Source organism: Ruditapes philippinarum, unplaced genomic scaffold, assembly GCF_026571515.1.
Source record: "Ruditapes philippinarum isolate M1 unplaced genomic scaffold, ASM2657151v2 ctg3456_1_1_1_1, whole genome shotgun sequence".
NCBI lineage: Eukaryota > Metazoa > Mollusca > Bivalvia > Venerida > Veneridae > Ruditapes > Ruditapes philippinarum.
The window spans coordinates 51,498-67,519 of record NW_026864329.1 but is presented as its reverse complement, the minus strand read 5'-3'; the positions used below and the strand labels follow the sequence as shown (position 1 = coordinate 67,519).

The following is a 16,022-nucleotide window of genomic DNA, read 5'->3' as shown; positions in this document are numbered from 1 at the left end:
ACATTTATGCCACCAAGTATAAACGATGGGAGTACTGGTCAAAGTCAAAATTGGTTTTAGACTTTGCCGCAGTTTCATTCAAATTTTAGTCTTTTCATGTGTATAATCAATAAACTCATGTTACTAGCAGAAAAGTTCTATATATGATAATATATATTGGAATGAATTGTAAACATTCAATTGATATAAAGGACAGTCTTTTTGATATTTAAGGCATCTGTTTTATTTAATCCTCAATATTTTTTCATTATCAATTTGTTGGTCAATTACCAAAGTAATAATAACATTATAATACTTAATCTTTTTAAATATTTAGCCTATTCTGCTCAACTTTATACAGGCATCGAAAAATATTTTCATAGTCACTGGTCCTTCAGGACAAGTAGCTTTTAAATCCAATGTGCAGGCAACATTTTGCTACTCATCCTGCAATGAGTTTTCTTAATTATGAGCGGACCAGCACAATTTTTTATCTCTGTTAGCCAGCACAATTTTTTATCTCTGTTTACAACGAAAACTAGAACTGTGTCCAAAGGACATGGATGCCCGCACTGAAAACAAAATCTGCCATCTGGTTTAAGAGGAGTTGCTTTCACAAAATTTCTACATAGTATATAGTGAAAAAATCAACAAAGGGCCATAATTCTGTTAAATTTGGTCGCAGCGAAAATTCCTTCCTTTACTACCATCTACACATTAAGGTTGTCCATCCCTGGAAGTTTAAGCAAAATCTGCCATCCGGTTGAAGAGGAGTTGCTTTCACAAGATTTCAGGACGTACGGACAGACAAGTGCAACGCTATATGCCCCCCGCTTTGTGGGAGCATAAAAATAAGCATGTCACTTTAAGATTGAATTTTTAAGAATTAATATTTTATTTAAAATCCATGTTAGATTTTTGGGTGGAAAACGTATGAATAGAAGTTGAATTGAATACCTTTCCATAATCCCCAACATAAAAGCTTTTATCAAGTGTTAAGCAGACACTAAGGTATAGGTCAGTATTTAGTACAGCTCAAGAATATATGTCTTCAAATAGGTAAGCGTTCAGGAGAGATCTATTTTCAGTACCCTACAATAAATTAGCAAGGGCATATCTCTTAAATGGGAAGGTAAAAAATATCTGATGCTTATGGCAACCATGACATCTGACTAAACATAATAGTCAAGCTAAAAATGTTCTTACCAAATCGTTATCAGTGAGCACACATACTCTATGGAAATTTGGGTGTTGCTTTAAATCAGCTGGCGACAAAATGAACATGCTACACTCTAAGCACTGCACTTGGAATGGTATCTTTTCACACTCTTTGATGTAATCTTGAACAAATTCCTCTGCTAATGCCACTGGTAGATTAAAATCACCATCTGTTACATCATCTGCAGTAAAAAAAAAGATTTACTAAATTTTTTTCCACAGGTTACATGTAACAACAAAAGAAAATTTTGGTTTTAAGCCATGCACTGTGCATTAATTTGATTTTACAAAATCTTTTTTCTTTGAGTCTTTGCAAATAATTTAAATAACTAATTTTCTTACCCAAGGGCAATGATAAAGCTAATATCTAAGCTTAGGACCTGATAGTTTCCGATAAAACTCATCTTTCAGCTCCTGTCACCTACTAATGCCATTATGATTATGTAAACCATTATACACTGATTTTTAGTGTCACTTTGATGCTGATATTGGGCCTTATTCCCCACCATCAAAAGTATATATTCAGTCCCAATTATAAAACAATTTTTCATCCTAAAACTTTTATAAAATAAAGAAAACCTTTAAATGTTTATGAGTGATTATATAAGGATAGCTGTATATATATGTGCAGGGTTACACTAATTTTCATCACTTTGAAAATCAAATTGATTAGCAAAGATTGTCCGAAAGCTTGCTGATTTTTCCCCCCCCTCTAAAATGCTGAAAATGACAAATGAAAATTTTTCTCACGCTGATGGACCCTGCTTGCAACTTTCCCAAAAATGTGAGAAACAAGAGGGCCATGATGCCCCTGAGGTCGCTCACCTGTATATAGGCCCCCAGAGCGGGGCCAGTTTAAACCCCAGGGCTTTTATTTGAGCAAATTTGGAAGACACCCATCACCCATTAGAAGATGTTTCATGATGTTAAGTTTTTACTACACACATATAATGAAAAACAATGACCTCCGCCCCCCTCCCTTTGGCAGGGCCAATTTAAACCCAAGGGCTTTTATTTGGACAAACTTGGTAGACTCCAACAAAAAGATGTTTCCTGTTTAAAATCTAACCTCTAGCTCATTGGGTTTTTTAAAAGAAGATTTTTTAAGTTTTTACTATACACATATAGTTAAAAACAATGACACCTCTGGGGCGGGGCCAGTTTTAACCCCAGGGCTTTTATTTGAACAAACTTTGTAGACACTTACTACAAGATGTTTCATTCTTAATATCTAAACTCTAGCTATTTGGGTTTTTTCAAAGAAGATTTTTTAAGTTTTTACTATATGCATATAGGGAAAATCAATGACCCCCTGGGGTGGGGCCAATTTTGACCCCAGGGCTTTTATTTGAACAAACTTGGTAGACACTCACTAGAAGATGTTTCATGCTTAATATCTAAACTCTAGCTATTTGGGTTTTTTCAAAGAAGATTTTTTAAGTTTTTGCTATACACATATAAGGAAAATCAATGACCCCCGGGGCGGGGCCAATTTTGACCCCAGAGCTTTTATTTGAACAAACTTTGTAGACACCCATTAGAAGATGTTTCATGCTAAATATCTTAGCTCTAGCTCTATGGGTTCTTTAAAAGAAGATTTTTTAAGTTTTACTATATGCATATAGGGAAAATCAATGACCCCCTGGGGCGGGGCCACTTTTGACCCCAGGGCTTTTATTTGAACAAACTTGGTAGACACTCACTAGAAGTTGTTTCATGCCAAATATCTAAGCTCTAGCTCTTTGGGTTTTTTAAAAGAAGATATTTAAAGTTTTTTCTTTTGGTTGCCATGGCAACCAGAGTTCTGCATGGAATTAAATTCTTTGAACAATTTTTAAAGGTGACCACCAAAGGAACATTCCTGTGAAGTTTGGATGAAATTGGCTTAGTGGTTTATGAGGAGATGTCATTTAAAGAAAAAGTTTACGGACGGACGCCGGACGAAAAGCGATTACAAAAGCTCACCCTGTCACTTTGTGACAGGTGAGCTAAAAAAACACTGATCAAGGCAGTGTAAGACTACCAAATGAAAATTCCTTTGCAGTTTGGCCAAAATCCACTGGAGGTTTTGGAGATATTTTCTAAACCTTCATACACTTTTTCATTGTGTGTTTAAGACATAATGGTCATTAAGTAACAGTTCAGATTTACTTATGAATGAAGAATTTTGCTTTAAAGCAGCAGGCATGAGTGGGCAGCGTGGTAAATATAGAACCATCAGCCTTCTGTAAACTACATGTAAATATAGATATTGATGTACAATAGCAGACAGACTATTATCCAAGCTCATATTTGAACACATATGTGCTTACCTAACCTTGTACTCCCTACAGGTGCCGAGCTAAATATGAATAAACTTTGTACATATGTAAACAAACTTAATATTTCAACTCTGTGCCAAATGGTTTCTTATATCTTTAGATTTATGCAATATGTACTCAAAAAAGCCAAAAATTATGCAATAGCACTTACCTTTGAATGGGAACTTGAAACTGTAATGCCTTGAACTTTCCATGTGACTTAAACATGACTGTAGGTTCTTGAACAAATAAAGGCAATCTGGACATTGATAAGCTGTTATAGCGAGTGGGGGATAAAACACCAAGTGATTTTCTCTGTCCATATGTTCCCTACACAAATCTTTGCTTTCAAATTCTAAGTCACAATCGGGACATTTGAAGCAAACTGGATCTGGTAGCAGCTTTGTGTCTTCAGCTAACCGTAAAGGGTTGCAAGGGGAATGTTTAAACAGATTCATATGCTGTCCTAGAGATCCTTCGGATGAGAATTCAGCATCACAGAACAAAACAGGACAAATATATTTCCCCTCAGATGATGCACTTGCAGCTGAACCAAGAACTTGCGCAGTCTCTCCAGCTTTGTTTCTCAAGCTTAACAAAGATACATTTTCTGGGGGAGAAAAGTCATTATCACTAGTATCAAGCCATGATCGACTATTAGCTGATGCATCAGTGTTGGTACTTGATGCTTTCTTCTTCTTCTTTTGCCTTTTCTTTGCTTCATTACCAGGTGGCCTACCACTTTGACTAGGCACAGTTGATAGTGTTGATGCTGTATCTTTTATACCTGAAGAAAAAACAAGAGATGTATACTTCAATATCTATAAACATAAAACTCCAAATTTACTTGCTCTACATAAATGTACTTTTGATGGACAAAATTTGTAAAAATCAAACACAAAGCTCTAATTTACTAATTACCGGTCTATATTGGTATAAATGGGCTTTATTCAATTACATTTTAGTGGCATTCAGTATAATATTTGTTCATAAAATTCATTTTTAAGTTATTTTAATTTGACAACTTTTATGAACTTACCATTTTTCTTAGCCCAGTAACTGGCAGCATAATTTGCTCTAGCTAACTCTTGATGATCTAGATTTTGTTTCAGATAATTGGAATGGACTTTTTCAATCTCACGTTTAGATCTCAGCAAGGCATTCTGCAATAAAAACATCATCACTTTATGATATATTTGTACAGTCAAACTTTTACTTATCAGTCGGACAGTTTTGTAATTTGCAGATCTATACTCAAACTTCAATTTCAAAGGGTCAAATGGAAAAAAAAGTGATAAATATGTTGACTTCTGAATATTTTTACGTCATAAGAAGTTGTAAATGTCTAAATACAGACATTTTGGGTGCAGAAATATTTTTAAAAGTACTATTTCCGGAACTCCCATCATATAAGCAGGCTTATGATAACAATTAGATAATTTAACACCACTATTTCATGTAACCAGTACAGAAATTGTATTCAACCAAGATTCTAAATTGTTTTAATAGTCATTGATTGTCACACAATTGCCTGTATGAAAGTTAAGTCTTTTGTTATAGGTGATGCCATTGGCATGTGTTATTCATACTTTTAACAGGTGTGACCAGCCAGCTTTTTTCCATGTATTCAAAGAAATATAATGTAAATGTTTAGTCTGATAACAGTTAAACTTATTGAGAATTTTTTCGTTATAATTTCATGTTGTGAAATATTAAATGAACATTAAATCATGTTATATGTTTGTTTGTATTCAGTGAGATGTAAATTTTAATGGGATCTATCTACACAATAACCGGTGTAATGGTAAAATGATGAATGGCCACTGAAGACTTTACCAAAGTTTATGTAACTTTTACGGCTCAATTATTTGCGACTTTTTGATTCGCAAAAATACAAATATTTCCACGCTGAAAAATTTACCATTTTACAAAGTATTTATTATATTTACATACAGGAACACATGAATTAACCTTAACAGTACCGGTATAATGAATTGAAAATTTCCTTCAGCGGCTGGCTGCATTCAGGTTTTAAAGTATAGTAAATAACATGTTGTATTCTTACTGACCTTTTCTTCTCTATCTGCTCTATTCTGTTCAAATCTGCTGGTGATTGAGTCTAAAAGAGGATGTTTTGGCGCTGCTCCGACATTATAGTCATTTTCTGAACTGTCACCATGATCACGTTTTCTCTATATCAAAAAGTATTGAATATAAATTACACATTTTCTCAATAATAACCACCAATTACATCATGGAAATATAAGCAAACAATCAGAAAACTTAGTCACAAAATATCATTCATCTTAAATCTTTTTGTTACTATTTATATAAGACAACATGAACCCTTTTGCTGCTTTTATGCATTATTTCAAGCATAGGCTCCCATCTGTGTAGAAACTATCTAGTTCTAGAACCATCAAACTCTGCAGGTTGAAACAAGCACTAAGTTCAAATGAATGCATGCCACCCCTGGTTGGTGACCTTAACCTTTGACCTGAAAGAAGACTAGTACTGAGGTATAACTTAAGGTGCATGCACCTGTGAAGTTTAGAGGCTGGAGATTAAAGGACTTTGACTGAGTTGGTGTCAAGAACAAATATTTGTGACAAACAGACCATAAACAGTTCTTTGGGCATGGTATGCATTAATCTTTTATTTACCAATAACAGACATTTTCTTTATGTCGTCCTCATCACTGAGTTTTAGGTCAAACTTAAACAATGAAGTAGTACATGTATGTCATGCAATTTCAGTACAAGTATTAATACTAACACTGCAAAGATCATATGGGGGCTTATCAGCATTACTAGTGGAGGAAGCTCTGAGGTCTACTTATATGTATTATTGTAAGTATGACAGGCACTTGAATGGTCACCAACTTTCCAAAATCTACGAGGACAGCTTCCTTACAACAATGAATTCAAATTCTTTGGTGAAATTCAAATTCATGAAAATGATTTTACTTTACAGACTTTTACAAAACAGGAAAATGGTACTCCCATAACTGTCAATATGTAAGGTTTTTAAAAAGTTGCACAAGTAATTATGATAAAAATACCTTTGTGCCTGTTACTTCAGGGGAATCTAGGATTTCTATCACTGAACGATTCCCATCCATACTGACAAATATTAAATTCTTTTTACATCACCTGAAAAAAACAGAGCAAAACACATAATGTTGTGAATTTTACACAATGATTTTTATCACTGAATGGTTTCCGTCCATGCTGACAAATATTAATTTTTTTACATCACCTGAAAAAAAAAGCAAAAACATATTATGTGGCTCTTAGTGTGATTTAATTTGAAAGCATTTAAACAATTTTCATTTCCATTTTTTTGTTTACCATTTTTAAGAATTAAAAATTTAAATGAAACAGAGTGAAGGAATAATCTGACATTTGCATGCACATCCAGATCACATCAAATTGTAAACAATGGCTTAAAAATCATTTCCTATGCCATCCTGTCAAAAACCTCAGTGGAGTCCTTTTAATTTGTTTTATAAATTTATTATAATTTATTTTATGTATAATTTATCAAAAGCTTAAGACTCTCTCAGTTAGGTTTGTGTTAGTTTCAGTGTTCACAAATGCATGCAATTTATAATTTGTAAGTATTCAAGTTTAAGTCTTTACTTCTGAAAAAAACAAAAACAAAACTGTTGGCATGGCATGACCATTGCTTGACAACGATAAAGCATTCTGCATTGTGAGAATTACAGTCAATTCAGCCCCAAGTTACCAGCTACCATTGGTGGCTCTTGGATGGTCTGTTAAACAAGGAAGTCAAAGACTACATCTGTATATTTAAAAGGAAATCAAATAAAAAGCAATAAAAAGAATATATAGAATTCTATACCTTTCAATGAAAATTTCACTGTTCTAGTTGGGGCAATAACTCAAAAAATAAGAAATGCAGAGCAGCAGTTTCTGTGCATGCCACTTCTTATCTATAACATCTATCAGCCTATGAAGTTTCAAGTCTATAGCTTTCATAATTTATGAGAAATGGCCTGGACAAAAATAAAGTATGAAAATTAACAAAGGGCAATAACTCAAAAAATAAAAAATGCAGAGTACCAGTTCTTGAGCAATGCACTTCTTCTTAATGAGATCTATCATCCTATGAAATTTCATGTCAATAGCTTTTATACTTTAGGAGAAATGGCCTGGACAAAAATAAAGTATGAAAATTAACAAAGGGCAATAACTCAAAAAAAAAGAAATGCAGAATACTGGTTCTTGTGCACTGCACTTCTACTTAATGAGATCTATCATCCTATGAAGCTTCAAGTCCATAGCTTTTATACTTTAGGGGAAATGGCCTGGACAAAAATAAAGTATGAAAATTAACAAAGGGCAATAACTCAAAAAATAAAAAGTGCAGAGCACCAATTCTTGTGCAGTCTGCACTTCTTCTTAATGAGATCTATTATCTTATGAAGTTTCAAGTCCATAGCTTTTATACATTAGGAGAAATGGCCCGGACAAAAATAAAGTATGAAAATTAACAAAGGGGCAATAACTAGAAAATTAAGAAGTGTAAAGTAACAGTTCTTGTGCACTGCACTTTGGGTCATTATAAGAAGCATGCATACCAAGGCTGAAGGACATGCTTAAATGGTGGCCGACACCGAGGCCGACACCGCCGACAAAAGTAACCCCTATATGTCGCCTTTTTCAATTGTTTTAACCAACTTCACTGTTCATAGGCTTTGCCTAATTTCATATTAGTACGGGGCTTGCCTGGCTATATACAACACGTGTATATTTAAAAGGAAATAAAATTTTTACAAAATATTAAAAATATATAGAATTCTATACCTATCAGTGAAATTTTCAGTATCATTTCTAATGTTGGGCGCCGTAACACAATGATAAAGGGCAGGGTATTTCGATAATGGAACAAGTGCAACTTTTTGACTTATGAAGGTAACAATAAAAGCCAAAGGATTCTGATTGAAAAAGGATGCATAGACTTGTTCCCCTGCGCACTTCTATAAGACAATAGTAGGACAGGGAATATGATTAAACGGAAGCAGACAGTGCATAAAAACCTAATGACACATTTAAAACACAAAATGAACTAGAACTGTGTCCAAAGGACACGGATGCCCCCACTGACAACATATATAAATTATGGTATATAGTGAAAAATCAACAAAGGGCCATAATTCTGTTAAATTTGGTCGCAGCAAAATTCCTTCCTTTACTTCCATCTACACATTAACGTTGTTCATCCCTGGAAGTTTAAACAAACTCTGCCATCCGGTTTAAGAGGAGTTGCGTTCACAAAATTTCTATATGGTATATAGTGGAAAAATCAACAAAGGGTCATAATTCTGTTAAATTTGGTCGCAGCAAAAATTCCTTCCTTTACTAACATCTACACATTAAGGCTGTACATCCCTGGAAGTTTAAGCAAAATCTGCCATCCGGTTGAAGAGGAGTTGCGTTCACAGAATTTCTACATAGAATACAGTAAAAAAAATCAACAAAGGGCCATAATTCTGTTAAATTTGGTCGCAGCAAAAATTCCTTCCTTTACTGCCATCTACACATTTATAAGGTTGTTCATCCCTGGAAGTTTAAGCAAAATCTGCCATCCGGTTGAAGAGGAGTTGCGTTCACAAGATTTCGGGAAGTACAGACGGATGGACGTATGGACAGACGTTCCGACATTTTGGCTTAAGGGGCTTTTTTCTTTGTTATTTTCTTTGTTTTCTTAAGGGCTACTAGCCCCTAAACCCTTTGATCACGGATTAAACCTATTGTTCTCTTTTGTTCTCTTTACTGTTATATAGCCCCTAAACCCAAAATGTTTGCTCGGACGGACGGACGGACGTTCCAACATTTTGGCTTTAGGGGCTGTTTTCTTTGTTATTTTCTTTGTTTTCTTAAGGGCTACTAGCCCCTTAACCCTTTGATCACGGAATGTACCTATTGTTCTCTTTTGTTCTCTTTACTGTTATATAGCCCCTAAACCCAAAATGTTTGCTCGGACGGATGGACAGACGGACGGCCGAGTGCAACGCTATATGCTCCCCACTTTGTGGGGGCATAAAAATAACAATATACAGATTTCTATACAATCAGTGAATTTTTCAGTGTCAATTCTAATTGTGGCGACTCCATTTTCAATGTAATTCAATGATCATATGCGGAGTATTCCGATAACGGAACAATTGCGACTTTTCGGCTTAACAATAATTGTCGAGGTATTCCAAGTGAAAATTGAAGCGCAGTATGAAATACAGAATGCCACCTATAAAACAGAAAATGTAAAGTAAAAAATGAACGACATCGATCCCCATTCATAGGCTTTGCCTAAATACATATTAATCATTGAGTGTTCTGGGTGAAAACTGAAGCAGTGCACAGCGACACGAAATACCCAAATATAGCAATATTCATTTTTGTTTGTATAAAATATAGATTATAATGAGAAAATGAATAAATATTTATAAAATTAAATTATCTTAGTGGAAGTGTAACTTGTATTCATAACAAAAACATTTATTTTTAGTAAGATTAGGCAATATTTGGATATATCTGGGAATATTTGGGTGTATTTGGGTATTTCCTGCTGCCCCCACGGTGCATGAAATTCTGAAGACACTAGGTCTTTAAAACGGAAAAATGTTCGCTTTTTTAATAGGCTTTATATAACTTCATATTAATTATAAAAAGACAACATTTAAATACCGAAAATGTTGATAATTTCTATTACTAGTCCTAGACAACGCGGGTTCATAATTACTTTTACTTCTGTATCAAATTATGGATAAAATTTAAAAAATGAAATTTAAGTTCGACTTGGCCAAGTTGGAGGGGGGCGTCTTAGTAAGACTATGCCAAAAATTTTAACACTAAATTATCCATATAATTCAATAAAGATAGGTATGGTAACTTAATTAAAGTGTAACAAGAGCTGTCGATAGGACAGCAACGCTCGACTATTCTTAGTGCTTGATAGTAAAAGAGCCTTGAAAATGTAAAATTTGCTAAGTTAACAAAAGGGCAAAAATTTTCTTTAATTATAGGCCATGCAGAAAGTCCTATTATGCTCTCAAAGAAGAGTATAAAATTTCAACTGGTTTCTAAGCCATATGTCACATACATGTGAACTCTCCCACTTTCTGCACCCATATTTTAAAAGATTTTTTCTTAAAATTAGGGGTATTTTCACAAATCAGGGCTTTTTTCCTTCTATAACAGGGGCGGATATAAGGCCCCTTCACAATTCAAAATTACACTTTTTTTTCACAATGTGGCAGAAAAAAATTCACAATTTCAAAAGGGATTTCACAAAAATAGGGTCTTTGTTTTCAAAATGCACTGTTTACCTTCCTGTAAAACTTGATTAACACCAATTGCAATAACACAGAAATAGTTAAATGGTTAACAACATGCAAATGTTAACCGGGTTAATGTACCGACTTGAAGCAGATTTTTCACAGGTCAGAAATTATAATCAGCCGTTTCTGAAATTTTTATGACATATTGCGCTTTTTTTCCCATAAAATGAACAGTAATGTAAATCTTTAATGTAAATTAAAGAAATCTCCCTATTTTCGATGTCAGAACTTTCTTCTTTGTTAATTGCAAATTCTGAAATCTCCCTCTTTTTGAAGAAAAACTCCCACTTGATCATCAAAAAAAGTTCACATGTATGATGTCAATAGAATATGAAAATATCTGAGGTGGTATGCAAACTTACATTGTAAATGCAAGTTCTAAGTTGAAAAAGGGGCATTATTCTGCCAAATGCTTGATAGGAAGCTGTCTACAGAATAGGGTCATGATGGTGAACAAGTGTGCAAATTTTCAAAGCCATATGTAAAAAGACTTTGAAAATATTTAAGGGATTACAAAAACTTTAATGTAAATTCTAAGTCGAAAAAGGGGCAAAATTCTGTCAAAATGCTTTATTCAGTTACCTCCCCCTGTCTACAGGTTAAGGTCATGATGGTGAACAAGTGTGCAAAGTTTCAAAGCCATATGTCAATGGACTTTGAAAATATTTGAGGTATTAAAAACACTTTAACGTAAATTCTATGTCAAAAAAGGAGCATAATTATGTTAAAATGCTTGATACAGTTACCTCCCCTGTCTACAGGTTGGGGTCATGATGGTGAACAAGTGTGCAAAGTTTCAAAGCCATATGTCAATGGACTTAGAAAATATTTGAGGTATTACAAAAAATTTAACGTAAATTCGAAGTCGAAAAAGAAGCATAATTCTGTCAAAATGCTTGATACAGTTACCTCCCCATGTCTACAGGTTGGGATCATGATGGTGAACAAGTGTGCAAAATATTTGAGGTATTACAAAAACTTTAACACAAGTGGTTACGGTGAGGCGGACGCCGACGCTTGGGTGACTACAATAGCTCTACTTATTCTTATCAAATAGTCGAAACATTTTTTTTTTTCCATTTAAATTTTAATACTACGAAAAGGTCACCTAGTCGCCGTAACGCTATTGTGCTTTACTAGCACACGCTGTGGAACAACAATCTTAATAATAACACTCAACCCCGAATCTAGTTGGTTTATTTTGTTTGTTTGTTTTTTTATCAAAAAAAATTGAAGTTGAAAAAAACAACAAAAAACAAAAAAAAAAATGTTTTTTGTTGTTTTTTTCAACTTCAGTTTTTTATATGGGCACCAAGACTGGACGAGCACCTGTGAATAGCTCTACTTATTCTTATCGAATAGTCGAGCTTAAAATTACATCATAAACGAATCCATAAATACCATAAAATCGCCAATTTTCCGAAACTCTACTTTCGGTCAAACCGGAAGTGGAAGCAGATGCAGATGCATTTCAATGAATTCGGTGATCCTTGAACCAAGATTTTCCGGTAATAGGACGTTTCGGACCATGGACGTTTCGGACCAGACATTTCGGACCAGATTTTGGGACACTTCGGACCAGATTTAGGGACATTTCGGACCAGATTTTTGGACATTTCGGACCATGTGTTGGACATTTCGGATCATGCGTTAGACACTTCGGACCATTGTTTTGGACATTTCGGACCATGTGTTGGACATTTGGGATCATGTGTTAGACACTTCGGACCATTATTTTGGACGTTTCGGACCAGAATAAATATTTTTTATATGTTATGCATCAATTATTCTATAAACTAAAGTGTAACTTTAGAATATATGAGACACCATAGAACGATTTTACACCTATCCCGATTTAGATTTAATATATTTTGCACTATAAATGAAGAAAATTAAAAAAAAACAAAAAACAAACAAACAACGTTTTAATGACACGTTTGCAAACAAATTTATTATAAAGTATATACAAAAGTACATTTTTATATATGTTATTTTTATATTTTTATTATGCGAAAATATAATATGATTAAGTATTGGAATAAGCTAATAACTCTAGACAATGATAGTATCGTAAAGAAAGTATATAATAATTTGAAACTAGATGATCAAAATAATTTAACATATAAAAACAGAAATTGGGTATCTCAAATAAAACAAATTTTGAATGAACATGGTTTTGGATACGTTTGGCTGTCACAAAAACTTGATAACACAACACTCCAATTGATAAAACAAAGAATATTTGATAACTATTACCAAAAATGGTATTCTGAAATAAACAACTCGAGCAAATTAAAAACATATGCAATTTTTAAACATGAATTCAAAAGAGAAAAATATCTAGATACTATTAAAGAAAATTACTTAAAAACAGCTTTAGCTAAATTCAGAGTCTCAGCACACCAATTAGCCATAGAAACGGGAAGATACACTAACATACCCCAAAATGAGCGTCTCTGTAAGTCTTGTAACATGCAATCTATTGAAACAGAATACCACTTTTTACTAGTTTGTCCAAAATATAGAACCATTAGAAGTAAATTTTTTAAAAGTTATTATTGTCACTGGCCTTCTTTAAACAAATTTGAAAATATCATGTGTTCATCATCAAAAAATACTTTATATAACCTAGCAAAATTCATTTTTTCTGCAAATAAAATTCGCATTGTTTAAGGTATCATATTTTGATAATATTGTATTGAACTTCTTCTCTTTGTATGTTTGTTAAGCTCTTGTTAATTGTTTACCTCATGTCTTATCCATTGAACATGTATATATGTTTATGTTGTTTATATGCTATACACATTGTATAATGTTTCAGGCAATAAAATTTGAAATTGGAAAAAAAAAATATTGCAGTCTGGACATCAATTATAATCAGTTTGTTTATTGTTAATTAAAACTGTACTTTAATCGCATTCCAATCAAATCCAATCAATTTAAATATTTGTTGTCAAATTAGGTGAAAATTGCATACATATACTTCTTTAATTGAGTGAAACGTAACTTAAACGAGTTCTATACAGCAATTAAAACGTGTGAAAAACTGCATTGTGAAAATCTCGTCGGACAGGTCATTACTGCATGCATTTTGAATATCATAAAAAATAACAATGTCAAATATTTGTTGCATTTATTATTAGAAAATATATTTAAATACATCCTGAAATAAGAAATAATTACATATAAAAAGGAATATATGTGCTGGTCCGAAGTGTCTCCATCATGGTCCGAAATGACCATCACATGGTCCGAAATGTCCCAAAATCTGGTCCGAAATGACCAAAAAATCTGGTCCGAAGTGTCTGGTCCGAAACGTCCGTGGTCCGAAATGTCCGTAATTCGATTTTCCTACAGATAGGATTTCATATCTTGGACAAATTGCAGACCATACTCATATTTTGGGTTGTAAGCACAATTTTCTTGTATATTTATCCATGACATAACGTGCAATTATTAAGCGTACTAAAATGACCCAGTTTAGATTCAAGTAGAAATTATCCTACTTAGATTCAGTTAAAATACCCTGATAATTTTGAATGTCATACGATTTCGCGATCAATTGATAGTGTTATAACGGTAGGCCTAGCAAGACACAGACACTTGGGGTTATGTGCGTGGCTCCCCTCCTTGATCCGCACTTGTATACACGTTGTGTATTTTTATCGTGCAAACCGTACGTCCAAATATTTTTGCATATTATTACGACCTGGTCACATGTCTTGAACATAAAACTTGTTTTCTGCTATTTTAACAACGTTTAAAAAAGTCCCTAAAATATCATAATTTCAGGAAATTGAAGCGTTGGTAAAAAAATTGACTTTTTTAAAACGTTATGAAATTCGGTTGAAACTTGTTCACATAGAAAGGGGTTCATAATTGTGTTGTTCGACATTTCTTGTTATTTGTAGAAGTGTTCATGAAACTAACAATGATTTATTTAAAATTATTTAGAAAACAATTCTAATCAAATAAACTATCACAATAATGTGACTAGTAATCTTATAAATCTGACTTTTTCTCAAACTCAAACAAGGCTTTTTAAACACATCAACATCAGTATACTTCTTTCTTTTTGTGTGTTGCACCACAGGTTGTAACTGAAGCCATGGTTACATGAAGTTACTTGTTATTACTAACTTTGGACATGACACTATCTTACATGTTGCTTTGTTTAATTCTGTACCCTCGCGAAACACAATGTGTTCCCACACCTTTCATTAGCTCACCAAAACCAAAGGTTCAGGGTGAGCTATAATTATCAAAGGGAGATACTCCGGTGTCCGTCGTCATGCGTCAACAATCGTCTTCTTCCCTGAAACTGCTGGCAGCTTTAATACTTAAAATTTGGTCTATAGCAGCCTTTTGACAGTCACACTTAAATTTACTCATTTCAATTGGCCCCTTTTTGGGGTCAACAGATCTAAAAATAGAAAAAACCTTTAAACATCTTCTACAGTACTATAGAACTAATAGATGGATGATCACCAAACTTTGTCTGTGCCATTCTTTGGTAGTCTTTTATCAAGTTTGCTCATATTAATTTGATTGGCCCCTCTTAGGGGTCTCTAGAGCTAAAGGTAGAAATACCTTTGAACATCATTTCCAATGAAATAATTCATATATGATCACCAAAATTAATTTTTGTCTGTAGCATTCTTCACAGGCTTGAATATCGGACCTGGGAAGAAAATATGACCACATTGTCTGATAAAAAAAACCCTCTTTTTTTTTCAGGTTAAATATGTGAAAAACCAAAAAAAACAAAAAACAAAACAAAAACCAAAACAAGTGAAATATGAGCCCCTTAAAAATGTACTGTAAGTAAAGAGAAGGCCGGAAACTATAGATTCGACTCTACAAGCAAGGAGTTCAATATATATGTATCATTTTTTTTATTTTTGTGTGGGGAATGTAGGAAATTGAATTAAAAGCATATATCAAATGTGAAAACATATTTCAAAATGAAAAATACAGCAGTTTACATGGTTTTGGAGAATTAGGATGGTTGTAAAGTGGGTTAAGGGGAGGGCCGGGGGGGGTGGGGGGGGGGGTTGGTGACCAATCAATGTGATCTGGGCTAGGTACTTTTTCCCAAAAAGGCAGCATGAAAAGGCCTGTTAAAAAAGTAAGTGCTTGAAAACATGCTAGAATAACTAATT

General features: G+C 33.6%; 2 protein-coding genes across 3 annotated transcripts in view; one reads left to right on the top strand and one right to left on the bottom strand.

The window, feature by feature from the left end:
- Positions 1–1,149: 1,149 nt before the first annotated feature.
- LOC132725231 (uncharacterized) lies at positions 1,150–12,367 on the bottom strand. 2 transcript variants are annotated; one of them, XM_060710325.1, is made up of 6 exons: positions 12,262–12,367; positions 6,559–6,649; positions 5,567–5,689; positions 4,537–4,660; positions 3,670–4,284; positions 1,150–1,379 (listed from the first exon to the last, which is right to left on the bottom strand). In XM_060710325.1, the coding sequence occupies exons 2-6, from the start codon at positions 6,616–6,618 to the stop codon at positions 1,165–1,167; spliced, it is 1,137 nt and encodes a 378-aa protein (XP_060566308.1). In that variant the 5' UTR covers positions 6,619–6,649; positions 12,262–12,367; the 3' UTR covers positions 1,150–1,164. The 2 variants fall into 2 exon arrangements, with proteins under 2 accessions (XP_060566308.1, XP_060566309.1); XM_060710326.1 differs by lacking the exon at positions 12,262–12,367 and adding an exon at positions 12,190–12,213.
- A 1,837-nt stretch (positions 12,368–14,204) lies between these two features.
- The window catches only part of LOC132725230 (nardilysin-like), a 43,806-nt gene continuing 41,988 nt past the window's right edge, over positions 14,205–16,022 (top strand). The window contains exon 1 of the mRNA XM_060710324.1: positions 14,205–14,268. The gene's annotated coding sequence lies outside the window, so the exon portion shown is untranslated. The remainder of the gene's footprint in view (positions 14,269–16,022) is intronic.